At 35.5% G+C, this 20755-nt stretch overlaps 1 protein-coding gene across 1 annotated transcript in view; it reads left to right on the top strand.

The window, feature by feature from the left end:
- The window catches only part of Klhl1 (kelch like family member 1), a 360467-nt gene that overhangs the window by 319836 nt on the left and 19876 nt on the right, over positions 1-20755 (top strand). The window contains exon 9 of the mRNA XM_006978014.4: positions 8388-8600. Within this exon, the coding sequence (XP_006978076.1) occupies positions 8388-8600 (213 nt within the window). The remainder of the gene's footprint in view (positions 1-8387; positions 8601-20755) is intronic.

Here is a 20755-nt window from a genome sequence, read left to right as displayed (position 1 = left end):
CTCCCCCCTCAGCCTTCCGCTTCCCAGAATTCTCCTCTCTCCTTGTCCCACCTACTTCCTGCCTGGCAACCTACTTCCTGCCTGGTCACTGGCCATCAGTGTTTTATTTATATAGAGCAATATCCACAGCACAAAACTGATATTCTTTTTCTTAGTGTTAGAACCTCAATTGGCTTTAATCCATACCAGAGTCATAAATTTTAAAAAAATAAATAGAAGAGAAAGAAAACTGCTCATTTAGTGAATCTTACTATTTGAGATGGGAGATTAATACATTATCTCCTGGGAAAATATTTTGTTTTGTTTTCCAGTGAATGTATTTTTGAAACAGGGTCTCTAATAGCCAATGGGTTCAGAATTGCTTTAGAATTAGGGATAACCTTGAACTCCTGACATGTTTTACTTCTGTCTCCTGACGCTTTTGGCTTCTGGGATTCACCATGCTTTGTTTAGACAATGCTTAGGGTCAAACTCTGTACCTCATGTATACTAACAAATGAACTTAATTCTTATCACAGGTGAAACTTTATGGACTGTCTGATTCTTATCAAGTAGAGAAACATTCCAATATCAGAGTACAATGTGTGTCAAGTACAAAAGTATGTAATGCATAAAAATAAATGTGTTATGAAAAATGAGACACAAAAGATTGACTAGACAACATTGTTAGTTATTTGGTGGTGCTCTTACCCTGCGAGGAAATGTCACAAAACACAACAGAATCCACTAACAAGAATTTTATTAAGATAAGAGAGAGAGAGAGACAGATGTGCTCAGGCCTGCGGAAAGACGTGTGCATAAAGGGAGAAGCCAGGAATATGGCGCCTTATTAAAGGCTGGGCCATGTCTGCATACACAGGCTCATGTGGCTACTCCACGCATGTGCATAGATCACATGGTTGCGCTGAGTGCTTTACTCAAACACGCAAAGCCATGGGGTCCTGGTCATGTGAGACATTTTGACCTGGAAATGGCTATTTTGACCCATAAATGGCTAGGCGGAAGTGTCTAGGTCCGACAGGCTTGGGCAACCATGCCCAACCCTGGGGGCATGTTGTGAATCTATCAAACATGTTCAAGGCCATAAACTAATATGGGAAAGGGTTTAAAACAAAGACTAAAGTTTGCTTTATAATTTTATATGTATTCTCTCTTGCTAAATAATAACCTCTAACTGCTCAAAGATGACATAAAATAATAATTTGCTTAAAGGGGTGGTTATGAGACAATCCAGTAGTGGAAAGTGTGACTTGATAGAGCAGACCTGAAAACCACCAAGCGCAAAAGGTAATAATACTATTTCAGCTCAGTTTTCTCTTTTTTGTCAGTTCCTTCCTACTTCAGTTATGGAAGACGTTATCTTCAACAGAGGCCAAGGGTGGATTTTAAGGACATTAAGGATTGTTCTGTCTAAATTGTAGATGACATAATTTGTATTTTTCCTACTGTCTAAGAACCTTGTCTAATATTCATATTTTCACTGAGACTGCCTTTAGCTCACCAAGTCAAAGTTACTTTTTCTTCCTTTTGTGATACAAGGACATGTGGCTGATGCCTGTCACCTGTTTGTCTTGCTGCAGCAAACATTAATGGGAAGTTTTCTCAGTGACATTTCCAGATGAACCTTCAATTAAAAAAAAATCTGGAAGGCAGAACTCGATTTTATTTATTTTTAATTTTAAAATATCTGATGTCAAAGATAATACAGTCAAGGAACCCACCTATCTGTCAGGAGCTTAAATTCTGTTAACTAGAAATAGTAACCAGCAAGAACAAAGAAGCTGCCTGACCCTCTAGAACAGCTGACAAGGGGGTGTCCAAAATGAGGTTTGAAGTGTCTACCTACTAGGTTTGACATTTAATTGTACTTAAGTTTTAAAATGTGGTAAATACACCTAAGCTATTTTGTATATTTAAAATATCGGATATTTTAAAATATCCAATACAATGGGCACATACTAATAAGTAAAGTTAGCTGAGCTCTGTCAGCCTTTAGCAGGTAACCATGTTCTTCAGGCCTGTGTGGCAAGCACAGCAAGTCTAAGGCTGACTCTGCAATCTACATCAAGATTTCTTAGTAAGCAGTAATAAAATCAGTCAACCACCTGGCTGGGAGCTTAGTGGGAAATTCTGCCATAAGCAGTTCACTTGAGGGGGTTCACTGAGAAGATCAAGCAGGAGCATTCATCCCTGGTGAGTACAGATTGTCTTTGGATCAGATTAAAGGATTTTGCATGTATTAAAAAAAAAAAAAAGATCTACACTAGATCTAGAGATCTGCTTTAGAGTCCTTACCCTATAGCTTGTCACTATTAGTTATTACCCACAAGGATGGGTACCTGATGTTGTTTTAAGAAACTTTAATATATTTATATTAAAAGAAATTTCAATATATTTGGTCAAACCTTGAAATTTTTTGAAAACTACATTAGAATCACATATTTATAGCTTTAATTTAACTATGAAAAATGGTAAGGAACTGTACATCTGATACAGATTAAGAAAGTTACAAGAAAATGTGGAATATAGGAGGACTTTCTGGTGTTAAAAAGCACTTGATTTTATTACTAAGGAAAAGGAGAAGTAGCCCTGGACATGAGGTAGAAGGACACAAAGCATAGGAAGCATGGCTTTCCTAGACACAGAAAGATTGAAAATAGCTTAGATTTGTAGAAGGAGATTCAGATCACTTCCTGATGACAATTTACTCCTTTTGGTGTCCTGTGTTATTTTTGTATCAGGGCTTTCTATTGTAAAGAATAATGTATCACCATGCATGAGCGAACCAATCACTCATATTGATATGACAACGTAAGCAAGAATTTTAGTGATGTATATGACCACCTGAAATAATGAGTTTCTTCTCAAATCTTACCAGTTAAGAATTTTCATGTGCCTGCACTTCAGTAAATGCACAGCTGTCGTAAGCTGTGCAACACGATGGTATTCTAAGGGCACTCTGTGCTTAACTCATCTTTCCTTCCTTTTCCTGCTTCTTCCATCTAGCTCTCTAACTTGGAACTTTCTTGGACCAGAGGATAACTAGGCAATACTCTCTTTTGAACAATATATCCACCCTATATTTTCATGACAAAGCAAGAAGACTGTAAGAAAATTTCCTTAGGGCAGAAAGCAGATTTGTTTCTAAAGTGAAATGAAAGTATCATTTTCCTTCAAGACCAAGTTTAAACAATCACTTGAAGATCCCTTTTAAAAGATTAGCATGTCCTAAACTCAAGACTCCTCAAGGTGTGAAGCACACTCAAAGGTTATGAGTTCTCACCTCAATCTTTCTCCATCATCACTGGGAAACAATGAATGGTAACAGGAGACTTACAGGGTTACTTGTTTTCCATTTACATTTCTATGAAAGAATCTGGGGCATTGGTCTTCTGCCAGCTTCTGTAAACTGAGAGATTAAAAGGAGGGTTAAATCTCACTCTTTTGACACAGAAGCAATACAGCTGAGAGTGGAAACCAGAACTGGGCTTTCTGTTGCATGGTTGTAACACCAGCACACGGGATGCTGTGGAGCTGAAAGGAAGAACTGTTATGAGCTGAATGCCAGTCTTAAATACATAGTATCAGACCCAAACGGTATCTCCAAAATGTAGAGTCAATAAATGAATAAAGGCATCCTGGGTCTCATCATTATACTGCCACTTCTCTAAACATTTGAACCTATATCATGACAATACAGGATTTATTTCCCAGAGTCGCTGAAGTAAATGTGACAATATAAAATCAGTAGCACTGTCTTTCGTGGGCATGCATTAACTAGATATGAAGGCATGGAAACTTGGTCCCAAAACATTATGCAAAAACATCTTTACGCTAATTAAACACAGAAGAATTAGAAAATAATGGGGAAGATTTGGATGCTTGTTACTCTCAGCAAAGCAAGACTAAAATCAAGTATATGTCTGTGTCTTATGCTAACTCTACCATGAAAGATATATGCTGCTCAAAACTCATTGCAAAATGAAGAAAAAGCCTGACGATTCCTTAAGGGTGTTTCTTTGGCATCTTTTCCGTGTAGGTTCAGAATGAAATCTCAGCTTCATATCTTGGCCTCCACACCTCTTTCATTCTTCATCTCTCTTTCTCATCCAGCTGCATCGCTCCCTCCCATCCTCTCCCAGCACCTGCCACTTTTTATACATCACCCGCTGTTACCTTTCATCAGCCACGTCTCTACATACACCTTTTTTTTTTTCTGTGTAATGCTGCCCTTGCATTTCTTCATTCTGCAGATTTTACTCAGCTTTCAATGCTGACTTGAAATGTCATGTTTCCTTTCTTGCTGTGAAACTGTCAGCTGTCACTTCGTATGTTGTCAGCTCATTTACCTCAGTGTTGGAATCCTCTCTGCTCTTCAGAGTCCCAACATCTAATTTGTCCTCATAGTGAAAGCAAGCAGAGAGTCTACACTACGATTAAATAGATGTAGAGGGGCATCTGAGGATACACAGGCTAATTGTTCAGGAAAGTCTGTATTCACAGCGTAACATTTTTCTAGCAGCTCATTTGGGTTATTTCTATCCTTGGTTATTATAATTTTAGTGATAAATTATTTTTTATTTACTTTTACCTTTTAGTTCTCAGTCATTTTGTGTTGGTTTAGAAATAAGTACATTACAGTTTGAGGCCAGCCTGGTCTACAGAGCAAGATCCAGGACAGGCACCAAAACTACACAGAGAAACCCTGTCTCAAAAAAAAAAAAAAAAAAAAGAAAGAAAGAAAGAAAAAAGGAAGAAGTAGATTTCAAATAAATTTGCTGTATTAGGCATGTTCACAAAGTGATTATTTAGATTTCTTTCACCATTGTGGAAACACATCTATTAGTTTTCATAATGCATTCATAGAACAGTGAACAAAGACATTGTTATCTCTTTATATGAATCATAATCCATCATTTTTTCACAATTCTTTTATAGTGTATTGTGTATTTCTGCTAACAATTTTTCTAATCTCTCTTATTAATTTTATGTTGTGAAGTCATATTAATTGTTCTTTATATTGTCAATCATAGGATTGTTTGGATAATACAAAAATTATAACATATTCCAATAGGAAATTATGTAAATTTTCACTAAACTAAATTATGTAGTTCAAGTCATTAAATTAGTTTTAAACTGATTATACAGCATATCTTAAATAATAATTTACATAAATATCTATAAAATAATACTTTTTTTATTCAGACATTTAACAAATTTCTTCAATGTGTATAAAATATGTTAGTAAATTTTTACCTCGGGTGGATTCAAAAGTAATTATATCAAAGAAGTTAATGATGTAATTTATGAACTTTGCAGAAACCATTTATTTCCATGTAACATATTTTTTAAAATGCTATTACTGAAAAGTATGTGAATAGAGTCAATACTTAACTTTATACAAAAGTTTAATTTATAACAATAGGTTTTTATATTCTGCAAAAAAGTAAAATATTTATGTCACTCATTCCTCCTGTATTGAAAAGATTTTCCACTTGCCAAATTTGATTTGCTATAAGCGATCATGATATATTTTATTAACTTATTTTAAAACCTAATTATTGGAGAGTTTCAGTGTGGAAGTCGGATGCATCATTGAAATGCATATATTTGTACTTGTGGATATGTGCCTTTTATCTTTTATCCTTTTAATAGGCATCAATGAACAGTAACTGATGTTCATATATTGGCCCCTCTTTCCAACCTGGTTATAAAGACCCCTCTGCCCCTATCATGTGGTGCTGAACTCAGTTCACTACTGTTTTCTGTATCTTTAAATATATGTTCTTAGAGATATTTGCCTCTAATTTATCAAATTTGATGTGTCTTTGTCTTTTGTATTATAGTTATTGATGACATCTTAAATCAGGTTTGGAAGTATTTCTTCTTCAGGTTTTGGAAAAGTTTTCAAGATTGCTATTAGTTATTTTAATTCTGTGTGTGTGTGTGTGTGTGTGTGTGTGTGTGTGTGTGTGTGTGTGCGTGTGTGTGTGTATTTACCAATAAAATTCTAGGCTTCTCTTTGTAGATTTAAAATACTAACCCCCTAATCAAATCCTGATCAGCCATGATGTTATGTTAGGAATTATGATTTAGTTCTAGTAGATGCAGTTATCAATTGTTTCTTCTATGTATTGTTGCATGTACACACACACACACACACACACACACACACACACACACACACACACATATATAATTTTCACTAACTGAAACAAAAATAAACCTGACTTAATATTGAACAGAATTGTTTTTATTATCACTTATTAACAATGCAAGGCCATATTTATGTACTGTTCATGTCATGTATATGAATAAGAAGAGCAACTTAAATTCAAAATATGATATAGTTTCTATGTATTTGGGGGGGGGGTGATACAGGATTTCTCAGTGTAGTTTTGATGCCTGTCCTGGATCTTGCTCTGTAGACTAGGCTGGCCTCGAAATCACAGAGATCTGCCTGGCTCTGCCTCCCGAGTGCTGGGATTAAAGGTGCATGCCACCACCACCTAGCCTGTTTCTATGTAGTTTTTAACCAGTGACAATTTACATGTTATATACTTTACATGGAGGTAATTATGTAATATTTCTGCAAATTATATTTAGTACTTTTTTGCAATGTTTCAGGATTATAGCATACTTCATTTGAACTAGATGTTCAACTTAAATGAAATAGAAATAAATGAGTTCAGATTTCATGAAGTGTTAAGGATGATTATTTTACTTCTGGTTGATTTTTCAAGCTAAATTGTTCAATGCTTATCATTTAAAATGCTGCTGTTGCTTAATTTCATCATATTATAAGATTGAGAATCAGCAGACAACTTCTGAGTGATCGAGCAAGGCTGTATGACAGTCAGAGAACACTCAGGCAACCAGACATAGTTTATCATGTCATGAAGCATGAGAAACAGCAATGGCTTTGTTAAAAAAAATCTACAGTTTGAAATCAGCTTAAACACCATATTGTAGAATTATTAAAGAATACTAGAGCATGGAGTTGAAAACCCGAAGCCTCGCATCTATATTTAAACTGAAAATGGAGAATTAGGTGTACAAGGAGGTTGAGGATAATAGTCATAATTAAGGATCAATTTGATAATAAACTATTAAAAGAAAAATAAATTGTTCTTTCTTCGCTTGATGTTTTACTATGGGAATTGTCCACAAGACTTCTATCAGAAGTAATGGCTACATGCCCTGCAGCTACGGTTCACCCTGATTAACTCCAAAGGTCACAACAGCATCAGTTTCTGCTCTCTCCACTATGATGATTTTGCTGCTCCTAAAACTGTTTAAACAGTCTCAAAATCCTCCCTTTTCTAGAGGCCTAACCTCTGCTTTAATCACCATTGTGATCTTTCTTTTTGTGCAAATAGTATTTTGTCACTGAGACATATTCTAATTGTTTACTTAAAGTTGCAGGCATAATCCATATACCCAGCAAGGCTTTCTTGACACTAATTAAGAATTGTGGCACTTAGAGACTTCCATAAATGTATCTATGTGTCTGCTTTATTTATTTGTAATACATCAGTAGAATTGCAGGATCTTTTAAATTTTTTGCCAGCGTACAAATAGATGTGATAGATAGATAGATAGATAGATAGATAGATAGATAGATAGATAGATAGATAGATAGATAGAGTAGTGTGAAGCACATACAATTCACTATCAATTGAGTAAATAAATATAGGTAAGAGTTTTCTTAAATATAGTGGTCTTCCTGAATTAACATAGAGTAAAGAAGTGTTTTTTTTCGAGGGTTATACAATGTATTTGTAAATCATTTAATCTCAGTAGTGATGCAGAACTTATTTTTGAAGGCTTCTATCATAACTAAAGCAAAATGAGTATAATTTTCAGAATTACCCATTCAAACCACTCAAGTTTGCTTAAACTACATAACAGACACTAAGGGAAGATGGTTGTTATGACAACATACATTAGCATATTCCATTGTTAGTGTTCTACACTGTGACAGTACAATGTGGTGTCTGCGCATGCAGCGTGCATGATTACTGATTGCAAGTAAGATATTCACAGTCCTCTGAGCATGGTCATCTTTCTTACAATTTATTCTACTTTTAAAACATCTATTAAATATTACCAAGTATTAATTCAAATTAATGTATCATTTCTGTTTTATCATTTCTGTTATATGCAAACAAATACATTTATAGAATCTAAGATTGGAAAATCATTTTTGTATTATTTCACATAGAATATTGCATATAACAATAATAAGAATTCTATTTATATGGCATCATTTGTAAGACTACCTTCATTAAGATATATTTCACACTGTGAAATTTGTTTTTAAGTATAAATTTTATATTTTTGCCATCCAAACTATAATATTGAATATTTTTTAATTGTGTTTTCAGGTTGTATTCTGTTGGGGGTCGAGATGGAAGTTCTTGTTTGAGCTCAATGGAATACTATGATCCTCACACAAATAAGTGGAGCATGTGTGCACCGATGTGTAAGAGGAGAGGAGGTGTTGGAGTGGCCACCTGTGATGGTTTCCTTTATGCAGTGGGTGGTCATGATGCTCCTGCTTCAAATCACTGTTCCCGGCTCCTGGACTATGTGGAAAGGTAAGCCCCAAGGGCACTAAGGAAGAACAAATATGACTCCTGAAAGTACTGTCATTTTCTTTTCCTCCCCATTTCTCTCACTCTCCCTTCATTACTTCTTCCCTCCATTCTTTCTTCTTCCCTCTTCGTCTCCTTCTTTAGCATATGAACACTTTTATAATTTCATTTTTTCATGTTGCTTCTTTCTTTCCATTAGCTTAAAGCTTCAGCATTTCCACATGATGCTTAAGTACACTGCATATTTCTGCTGAGGGCTTTTTTTAAAAATGATGACTGGGACAAACGTTTGCCATTTACTAGACAGAAAAGTTGGTCATTTATTTTAGAAGTTGCTCTCTTATCAGTTTACTTTATTTGTTACTTGTAATATTACCTCAGACTCTCAAAAATGGGTCATGGGTTTCTTTGTTTGAAAATACCATTTTGAAACAACATAGAATTATTGCTAGTATACTTCATATAACATTAGTTTATGTAGTAAATGTAAATGGTCTTATAATTTTGGACGAATTTAGACCAGATACATCAGGGACAAAGTGATACAGTGCTTTGGCTTCAGAATTAGTCTAATAAGACTTAAACATATTGGCTTTCTTATAGGTGTATTAGGTCACTTAGACTTATTTGGCAGTTTGGAGAAAACACTGATAAGTTCTTAGCAAAGCTTGTAGCGCAAATTCTAATTGGTCTTAATAATAAAACTCTGGAGTCAGATATGGGGTAAATGCTAAAAGATCAGAAAAACAGAGCAGCTAGCCACTAGTTCTTATCTCTAGGAAATCCTCAGCTGAAAAGGCATAGCTCCTGTCTTCTCCTGCCCTATATTCCTCTCTTTGCCCAGCCATATTGCTTCCTGTCTTCACCTCCCCAGGAGTAAAGGCGTGAGATCCCAAGTGCTGGGATCAAAGGTGTGAGTCACTACAGCCTGGCTGTTTCTCTCTTTTAGACTGGATTAATCTTGTGTAGCCTAGGTTTGCTTTGAATTCATAGAGATCTGTTTGCCTCTGCCTCCCAAGTCCTGGGATTAAAGATGCGTGCCACCACTGCCTGGCCTCTATGGCTAACTAGAGCCTTAGCTCCACACTGATCTTCAGACAAGCATTATTTGTTAGATCACAAACAAAATATCACCACAAATGCTTGTGAGTTTTCTAATTACATATTCATCAACCTTAACCAACACAGAAATGAACACAGGGAATATCAAGACATCTGGTTTATTAGTTGAGATTAGTAATTCTCTTTTAAATCTCAAATCTCAGGGATAGAATACCATGTTGTTATTCCTTACTCATAGTACATATCCATAGTGTTGCCACCTTGGTACTGTGACTGACGTGGCTAAGCTAAAACATTTAACTCTATGTAAAAAGGATAAGGACATGGTAAGAGATTGCTCACTCATTTTAAGGATCTACCTGCAGGCAAAATAAAAATGATCTTCAGGTTGTATTTCAGTGAAAAATTGGCTAACCTGTCATAGTGACTTGGGAGCAGAGTATCTTAGGAACAACATAGGCTCCATACATAGCATTGAAGATAAGAAAAATATCATCTTGATATAAAAAAAATTGTGACCTTCTGTAGCAGGAATCTTAAAAGTTCTTATTAATAAAATCAAACCCGAGACGAGTTATTGGGGTCCATGCTGGTAGATCAGAGAGACAGAACAAGCCATAGATATCTCACCTCACCAGTTCCTCAGCTGGTCTTGTCTCCTCAGACTGGAGGCCTCTGAGTCCTCATCTGGAATGGGTCTCAGCTGAATTGCTGCTCAAAAGCCTGAAAGCTTAACCAGCCCAATGCTTAACCAGCCAAAAGCCTCTAGTTTCTGGTCCTCACGCCTTATATATCTTTCTACTTTCTACCACCACTCCCTGGGATTAAAGGCTGGCTTTCTGGGATTAAAGGCGTGTCACCATGCTTGGCTATTTCCAATGTGGCCTTGAACTCACAGAGATCCAGAGGGATTTCTATCTCTGGAATGCCAGGATTAAAGGTGTGTGCTATCACTGCCTACCTAGTGGCTTTTCTGTTCTCTGACCCCAGATAAGTTTATTAAGGTACACAATATTTTGGTGAACACAATACCACCACATCTCCTCTCTTTTTGTCTAAAATTAAAAAAGCTTATAACTAATACAAGAAAAACTATCCAATAAGCATATACAATATATACAGCCAAAATTACATTAATTATGTCTAGTCCATTAACATTTGACAGATTCAGATAAAAAAAACTCCATTATATATATTAACAATGTCCAGTCCAGTAACATCTGATAAACTCAGACCAAAAAATTTTCATTACTTATCTTATTTAAAACAAGTAGTTCCTTTTTAAAAGTAGATTCCATAATCTCCCTTTTTATCTTATCATATCCATACTCATTCTCTTTTCTTTTCATAATAGATTCATTAGTCTACCTTTTGTCATTTTTATATCTTCCCCTTTTTCTTCAGTGTAGATTCAGTGATCTACGTATTTATCCTATTGTTTCTTTATCTTTTTTCTCAGAGTAGATTCGATGATCTATCTCATATCTATATTCTCTTTTTCTTTTTGCTTTCTAGGGGTGAAGATATCTTTAGGGAATCTTGAAAAGAAAATTTTGGGGTTAATCATCAAGTCCTGTATCGTTTGTCCAGTATCTGCATAATAGGAAAGTTCAGGGCTTGTTTCAAGTCCTTGTTTGAGTAGTCTATCAGGCTGGATCATCTCAACTAGTCCTCTTGAAATTGTTCTGACCAGTTTGTAGTTCAAAGTCGATTTTTCCATGGTGTTAATCGGCTTAATGGCTTTATCATAGTCCATGTGGAATCATCGTTGTAGGATCCTGTCATCTTTTTGAAGATTTCAAAGTCACTGTTAGGCATGGTCATGGTTTCCTGCAGACTTTTTTTTTTTTTTGCCTCCTCTGTGGTTTGGAGCAATCACAGTCTGATAAATGTCTGTCTCTCGGAACCATGAACATTCTTCCCTAGAACAGAAAATCTTCACAACAATTTCTCCCCACCATTTGTCTTGCCAAACTTTTCCAAACTGACCTTTGCCGATGCTTTCTTGTAACACGATGGTCCTGGCAATTCTTCTCTGAATCAGCAGCAGTAAACCCTTGGTCCCTGGTAGCAGCATCACCGCAGTCACCAACACTATGAGAAGGAGCTGGCAACGTGGAGCAGTAGCCACTGCTTCCATGGTCCCACCACTGTTTGTGGCTCAGTCCAGGTCAAAGTTTCTCCCAAGCCAAACTCGGGATCCTACTGCCTCTGTCTCCTTCAGCAAATCCTACCGGCGTTTGCCACCACAACCGGCTGAGTGTAGCTTGGGCCTGAGCTGGGGCTCACAAGGCCACAGACAAACAGCTTTTTCATGAATTCGTAACACGAACGTTGGGTGCCAGATGTAGCAGGAATCTTAAAAGTTCTTATTAATAAAATCAAACCCGAGACGAGTTATTGGGGTCCATGCTGGTAGATCAGAGAGACAGAACAAGCCATAGATATCTCACCTCACCAGTTCCTCAGCTGGTCTTGTCTCCTCAGACTGGAGGCCTCTGAGTCCTCATCTGGAATGGGTCTCAGCTGAATTACTGCTCAAAAGCCTGAAAGCTTAACCAGCCCAATGCTTAACTAGCCAAAAGCCTCTAGTTTCTGGTCCTCACGCCTTATATATCTTTCTACTTTCTACCACCACTCCCTGGGATTAAAGGCTGGCTTTTTGGGATTAAAGGCGTGTCACCATGCTTGGCTATTTCCAATGTGGCCTTGAACTCACAGAGATCCAGAGGGATTTCTATCTCTGGAATGCCAGGATTAAAGGTGTGTGCTATCACCGCCTACCTAGTGGCTTTTCTGTTCTCTGACCCCAGATAAGTTTATTAAGGTACACAATATTTTGGTGAACACAATACCACCACAACCTTCCTTAATAATTATGCTTGAAAATGGGACAGGATGTGAGAAATAAATGAATTATCAATTCTAAGTTATTTTTCCTAAATATACAAGTTTTTGTTTCATTTTTTTTTACTGAATTCAAGTTTACTGGCATGAAATAGTTTGTAGATAATGAAGTGTGTTCAAATTTATGAGATTTATTGGATATTATAAAGAGAAAATGCTGAAAATTATGGTTTTTCTGTGAAACAGACTGTGCCTTTATGACTACCTGTAATAAATATAGAAACATAGAAATGTCAATATATATATATATATATATATATATATATATATATATATATATAGAGAGAGAGAGAGAGAGAGAGATACATATGTTTGTGTATATGTATGACAGAGAAGGAACCGCTAAATCCCATGTTTCCTATTAAGCATTCTCTAATCTACTGAAATAAAAAATCTACATGTGGCCGGGCGGTGGTGGCACACGCCTTTAATCCCAGCACTCGGGAGGCAGAGCCAGGTGGATCTCTGTGAGTTCGAGGCCTGCCTGGGCTACCAAGAGAGTTCCAGGAAGGCGCAAAGCTACACAGAGAAACCTTGTCTCGAAAAACCAAAAAAAAAAAAAAATTTACATGTGTTACACTGAAGTGTTCAGTAATCCAATAGATGAAATCTTTTTGTAAACATTCAGACAACTGTTTATTTTAAAATTATTAACGATTTCAAAGAACATTCACTTCCATCTAGTAAATATTTGGGAAATTGAAAGAATTGATGCATATGATAAGGCTGCTATTTCTACCTTGCATATTTTAGGTAAATGCTGCTAATAGAATGATATTTTCTCCAAGAATTCCATATGAATTTACTCTATAACGAACTGAAATGGTATTTGTTCTCATAAGCATAAATTATTCAGTCTCAGAATTCATTTACCATGCAAAATTAGATTAAAATACTCAAAGCTATTTCAAGTTATAGGCATTCAGTGGTTAGGTACAGCTTAAGTAATGAAGAAGCACACAATGTTATCATGTTTCTTGGACAAATTTGCACTTGTCAGAATTGAAGCACTTTTGCATATTAGAAAGCATATTTTCATTTTGATGATTTCCCATGTAAATGATTAATAAATCAAGATGCATAATGGTGCCTCTGAAAAACTATTTTCTGCATGTAATATGAATAGTGTTTTAGTATATTATTATAATCAAAGATTACTAGAAATTACTAAAAGTTTAGTGTCTAATGCTATGTTTTATATATGTATATTACCTGTATATCAGTATGATATCTCATGGAGACATAAAAGCATTATGTAATGATGGTGATAAGCACAGCTATTTAAAACTTATCACAATTGTTCATATTGAGCATAAAGAACACTGAAACCTCACAGAATTTAAGAAGGCAGGGAAAGAGAGAAATGAGTTAAGAACAGAGTGGGAAAGTGATAAACATCTGTTTTATAACAAAACTTCACCCTAATAAGTGATTTTGATTGATGAAATTCATTGCATAACATTACTAAGGTTTAGGAAAATTTAAGACCATAAGTTATCATTTTTAAGAAGAGTAATATTTTTTTCCATACTCATTTATATATAAATATTATTTTGCTTACATTTTCTATTTGGGTTGCTCCTACTTTTATTATGTACAAACTGAATATCAAAGTGTACAGGTGTATGGTATAATAATAAATATAATAGAGATGGAACTTTGATTCATTTGAAAGAATCATACAATTCTAACAAAATTAAAAAGTCAATAAGACATGAAAATTAACTTCACAATAATACTATTAACATAGGGATAATACTATTATCCTTTAGGATATTTATATGCTTTTAAAATCAAGTCAAACACCTATTGGTCCATGTATCTGTTCTATCTACACCCTTAACAGCTCATCTGAATTTTAATGATCATACAATGGTCTGTTCATTAAACATTTTTTAATTTTTTTCATTTTATTTAAAATATATATTTTTCCTCCTTTCTTTACTCGACTATTCTACAATCATAGAGGCCTCTGTATTTCTGAGATTAAAGACATGAATCACTGCCCCCCAGCAATTTTTTTCTCTTATAAATAATCCTGATTACAGGTTCCCCTCCATCTACTCCTCCAAGTTTCTTACCAACTCCCCTCCCACTCATCCCTTTCCCTTTCCATCTCTCTTTAGAAAATAAAAAGGATTCTAAGGAATAATAATAAAATAAAATATAAGATAAAACAAAAAAATAACACATCCAAAATAGACAAACAGAAGTAAAATTGTCCAAGAGAAGGAACAAAAACAGAGATCCACTCAATTACAGATGCAGCCATTCCATAAAAACACTAAACTACAAGCCTTAGAATTTATGCAGAGGACCTGGTACAGACCTCTGCAGGCCCTGTGCATGCTACAGCAATCTCTATGAGTTCATATGGACTTTGACTGTGTTGATTTAGAGAGCCTTGTTTCCCCAGAGTCCTCTATCCACTCAGGCTCTTACACTCTTTCTGCCTCCACTTCTGCAAGGTTCCCTAAGCTCTGAGGGGAGGGGTTTAGTGGAGACACCCTATTTAGGTCTGAGTATCTCCGCCAAACTTACACTCTCTGCATACTGTCTGGCTGTGGATCACTCACTGCATTTGTTCCCATCTCCTGCAAGAGGAAGCTTCTTCCATGATGATTGAACAAGGCACTAATCTATGAACATAGAGGATTGTCATAAAGACTAATTTGATTGCCACATTTTTTTGTTTCTTTAGTCTTTATTTTTAAAGACCATTTTTTATTTAACTTTTTTTTAGACCTGAGCTATCTAATCTCAGATTCTTGGTCACTTCCACAGTATTGGGTATAGGTTCCTTCTGGTGGAATGCTGGAGCTTAAGCCTAATCAGTTATTGGTTGGTTACTCCCACAAGCTTTGTGGCACCTAGCATATCTTGCAGGTAATATACCATTGTGGAGTACCTTCCTTAACCACAGACACTAGAACATAGGAATCAAGGCTCTGTTTAAACACCATCTCTACTTCTCCATGTACTATGAGTTATGTAGGTGTTGTCTTCAGCAATGGGGCATTTCCTTCAGTTTTTGTAGTGCAGCCTATACCTTTGCAACAGTCTATATTGCTTGTGGAGTCCCATGGAACCCCTTTGGACAACAAATAAATTAGGTAAGAACAAATCCAGGTACTGGAATCTTCATTTGATAACAAAAGATGGCCAGTGGAGATTTTTCTCTTCCCATTGTTTGGTGATTTAGTTTAGATACCCTTTATGTATTTATATGTTTTAGAAAGCCTCTAGTGTGTCAGGTTTCCACACAACCCCTCGAATGGTCTTTAATATCAGCTGTCTCTCCCTGTATGCCATCCATCATTGCCTTCTTCTCACCCTTGTGTTTTCATCTTTGTTATTCAGAATTTACCATCCTAGAGTAAGAAGCAGACAGGCAAGGACCTGGTGCTCTACCTCTTTAAACAAAAGTGAAACATAAAATAGGCTCGAAGGCATCATTAGCACTACTTGCTAATCATAGATGAGGACCGCATTTCTTCTCTCTGCATCCTAGTAAACATCTCTGACAGAAAAATAAATGGGACAAAAAGACCAATGGAAACTTCCTAAACTGTACAATAGAAACTTCATTTTGTTCCTTCTGAGATGATTTCCGTATGTCAGCCAGAAGAATATTTCCATAAAGTAGATTTGGTCTGAAAGGATAGTAGTTGGTTTGTTTTGTAGAAATCATAATTATTATATTTTCAAATAAATCATTCCACTAAATGTGGTTCTGTTTGTTGGCAATGTTCAAGATTACAACTTTATCTCAATCTCTATACCCTTGGTATAATTCCAAGCACAAAGTAAGTACTCAGTTAGCATATTAGAATCTATTAGACTCTGGAAATAGAGCCCAATTTTTCTTCAAGGAACTGTATCAGAGCAAATTATAAGTAGGTTATAGTGTAGACAAATTAAATAATAATATAAATATACATCCATCTATATAAATATTAGTTATATTCAAGATTAAATAATGGAATGATAAAATGAAGATGGATTACCGTTGATAAGTTATATCCATAGATAGATTTCTACCATTTAATTTCTTCTGTATTTGTGTGTGAATTATCTATTTTTATTTTCTTTGCCTTAATATTAATAATGGTCATATATTTAAGACATTCATTCAATATACAGTTTTTGGGGTTAGATAGTAACTGATAGTTTAAACAGTTGTTCACATATTAATTAAAATTCATATAACTACGTCTTAGTCAAACACAATAAATAAACCAATACTAAAATGTTTGATAGTTTTATTACAAAAAAATACAAAACATCTATTCAAGTCTGCTCAAGTCACCATTGTTATTATTTAAAATAGCCTATAAACCAATACTAATTATTATATTTCTGTGAAGATAAGTAATAGCTATATTGTGTTTGTACATTTAATATATTTTCAAACATCAAAATTAATATTTGCTGTTAGTCATTAAAGTATACATACATCCACTCTAATTATATTTTTAGTAACTATAAACATTATACGTAAGACAAGATTAGAACTTTGGATTAATTTTTTCTTATTTTATTTTCGAGAGTTTTGGGGTTTCATGTGTCTATATAATGTGTTTTGGTCAAATTTTCTCCCCTTCTTTATCTTTCAGTTCTACCCATATAGGCCCATCACTATTCCTGCACAATATCATGTGCTGTTTCTTAAACACATTCATTGTGTCCCCTTAGTGTTGCCTGCCAGTATGTGCATAGTTTCCTAATTATCTACTGGATCATGGGTACATTTCCAGGAGTTACATGATTAGTAAAACCGATTTTCCTCTCTTAGTAATCATCAACAAGCTCCTCAACTAGGGGTAGGACTTTATGAGTGACTCCTTTTTTCATGTTATGGATTTGTTTGGCTTGATTTTAGTAGGTTTCCTGCTTGCTGTCACAAATGCTGAGAGTTCATAAGTGCTGCTGGCCTGGTATGACCTCAAACTTCTGTTTTCTTATAGTCATTTATTGCCTCTGGCTCTCACAACTTTTATGCCCCTCTTCCATGATTATTCCATAAACTTGAGAGGAAGGATTTTGATGTAGATGTCCTATATACAGCTGAGCACTTTGCAGACTAGTTCTCTGAATGTAGAACAATTCTGGGTCTTAAAAAACTCTTCATCCTCCATGGGGGTGGGCTTGGGGGAAGGAGTGCTGGATGAGGGAGGACAAGGGAATCCATGGCTGATATGTAAAATTAAATTAAATTATAAAATAATTTTTTAAAAAAGAAAAAAAAACTCCTGTGATAAAAATTGAGATTCACTAATGCTATACATTTTTTATCCCTTTGAATTCCACATTTCATCTTTTCATTTTGGAGAAGGCAAATATCTAAGAACTAAAGGTTTACTGTAATGTGATGGAGATGATAAAAAAAAAAACCTACCTCTCAAATTATTGATTCTTATGTTAGGTCTTAAGTAAGATAGTGAAATATAAATTCATATTTTCATATAGAGGGAAATCTAAATTTCCTACAAAATAATAGTTATAACTAGTCATTAAAATTAATTGGTTATTTATTGTGATGGTGGAAGAGGTGACTAATTGTATAAGAGCACTGACTGATATTCCAGACGTCCAAGATTTCATTACCTGTCCCCACATAATGACTCACAAACATCAATAACCCTAGTTTGAGAAAATTCAACACCCTCTTTTGTACTCTATGAGTATCAGGCACATATCTGGTATATAGACATATATTTAGGCAAACCACTCATATACACAAAAAATTTTTTTGAGAATTTCATACATGTACAAAAAACAATATGATTGTGTTTAGTTGACAGTTCCAATTCCACATGTCTCAATTGCACCTCCTCATATTTCCTCAAACATTTAATGTCTTTTGATTTTGATAATCTATTATGTCCAGTTAGTGTTGCACATATGTGCCTGTGCATGAGTCTGGAACCAGCCATTTGAACATGGAAAACTCACTAATGGCCATATCCTCAATAAATATGATTCTCCTCCTTCAAGCACCTATCCACTGACAGTAGTTTCCCTATATCAGATGGAACTTTGTGGCCACAGCCTCATCTACACTAGGATTTATTGATGACTTGTTCTTGTATAGAGCTTCTGCAAGTAACAACTCTCATGAATTCACAGTTGTAGTAAACATATTTACTCCCAGATGTTCCCAGTATACCTTGCTATCCTCTGGCTCTTACATTCATTCTGCATCCTCTTTATAAAAGTTACAAGAGCCCTGTCATGGTTGCTGGTATGTTCATATAGATGGTCCATTTAGGGTAAGTACTCACTGTCTTAGTCTCAGCATTTTATTCAATTAAGCATCACTCTGTTGACCAGTGGAAAACATATAGGGCTCCAAACAATCCAGGTTTCCAAAACAGCACAAGCTCTTGCCCTGCCTTTGTTGTCCACCATAACTAGATTGACACACTGATACTTAAGGCACCATACTGTGGTTGATATATTGTGCAGCCCAATACACTTATCTGGGGGTCAGAGAAGAGAACAGCCACTATATTAAACATAGGTTTAGGCAATGTTAGCACAGGCCTTTAATCCTAGCATTCTGGAGGCAGAGATCCATTTGGATCTCTGTGAGTTCAAGGCCACATTGGAAACAGACAGGCATGGTGACACATGCCTTTAATCCCAGGAAGTGATGGCAGAAAGCAGAAAGATAACACTATATATATATATATATATAAACACACACACACACACACACACACACACACACACACACACACCTACACCTACACCTACACCTACACCTACACCTACACCTACACATACACATACACATACACATACACATACACATACACATACACATACAGCATGAGGACCAGGAATAGAGCCTTGTTAAACTTTTAGGCTTTTAGCAGCATTTCAGCTGAGATCCATTCAAATGAGGACTCAGAGGCTCCAGTTTAAGGAGACAAGATCCGCTGAGGAATTGGCGAGGTAAAGTTAGGTGTGGCGTGTTCTGTCTCTCTGATCTTTCAGCATTTATGCCAATATCTGACTCCCAAGTGTTTTCAATTAATACAGCTTTTTAAGATTCATGTTACACCATAAACTTTGGTTGGAAAATATCTAGAAATCAATCTCAAACTGTCTGGGAAACTTCTTCCTTATTTGGTTGTTTTCATAATGTCAGGAGGTGCTGTATAGGTTGCTGGATGATGAAAGACACCATTGGTCATACACAGTGCTGGACATTTCAAGCTGCAGCATTGACATACCAGCAAGATGTGTCTGCTCGTATCTTAGTGACAATCCTGTTATGAGGCAATTAATTGCTTCCTGTTTAAGTCAGAGGCTTGCTTCCAAGAAGGAATTCTCATGCCCACTATCTTAATCTTGATCAAAATCTGATGACTAGGGAGAAAACAAGCCCTCCTAGAGTAAAAACTGATGTTGTTTTGACAAATGGCCATACTATCCAAACACCTTCAAAATATTTATGTTTATAGCAAAGTCATTTTTCAAATAGGAGGCTTTTGTCATTTTGACTAGGTATCATATTAGTCAACCCTTTCCTTCCCCCTATTATTCTGTCCCCTCTTGTTCTGCTCCATATTAGAAGTTTGATTCTCGGGCCAGCTGAATGAGCATAACATGGAAAAATAAGAATTTTGTTATGATATTTTCTATCGTTACACCTTAAAAGTTTTGGTTGTTTCGTTGCAAAACTGTGTTTGTATTTTTTATAGGCCTGTAAATATGTATGCAGCTTCTCTGAGAATCTAAACATTTTGGACCCCTATTTTAAAAGTATATGCAATAAACTTCTATTGAGTAAAGCATGTTGATACATACTTGTAAACCTAGTGCTTGGGAGTCTGAGGCAGGAGAACTGTTATAAGTTACAGTCTAGCATTGACTATACAATGGGAATCTTTTCAACAACAAGGTAAAAATATGAAAATATAGTTATTTTGTACAACTATTATTCATAATTTATAGACATTACTAGGCATTTTCAACAGCAGCTTAAGGAGAAAAGACATTTCTTGGAATGATTTGCTAGACACATTGAAATAAAGTCTAGTAGCTTCCTTTTAAAAAATGTGGTTCTCCCAACATTCAAATCTCCTGGGCACACTCTGGGTTCCCTGGCCTGAAAATGGTTCAAATAGATTTTAAATTCTGTCATAGAACACCTTTGAAAAGTGTGAAGGAGCTGTTAT

The sequence above is a fragment of the Peromyscus maniculatus genome, chromosome 9 (assembly GCF_049852395.1).
Source record: "Peromyscus maniculatus bairdii isolate BWxNUB_F1_BW_parent chromosome 9, HU_Pman_BW_mat_3.1, whole genome shotgun sequence".
Taxonomy (NCBI): Eukaryota; Metazoa; Chordata; class Mammalia; order Rodentia; family Cricetidae; genus Peromyscus; species Peromyscus maniculatus.
The sequence above is the reverse complement of the archived record's forward strand: the minus strand, read 5'-3'. Positions and strand labels throughout refer to the sequence as shown.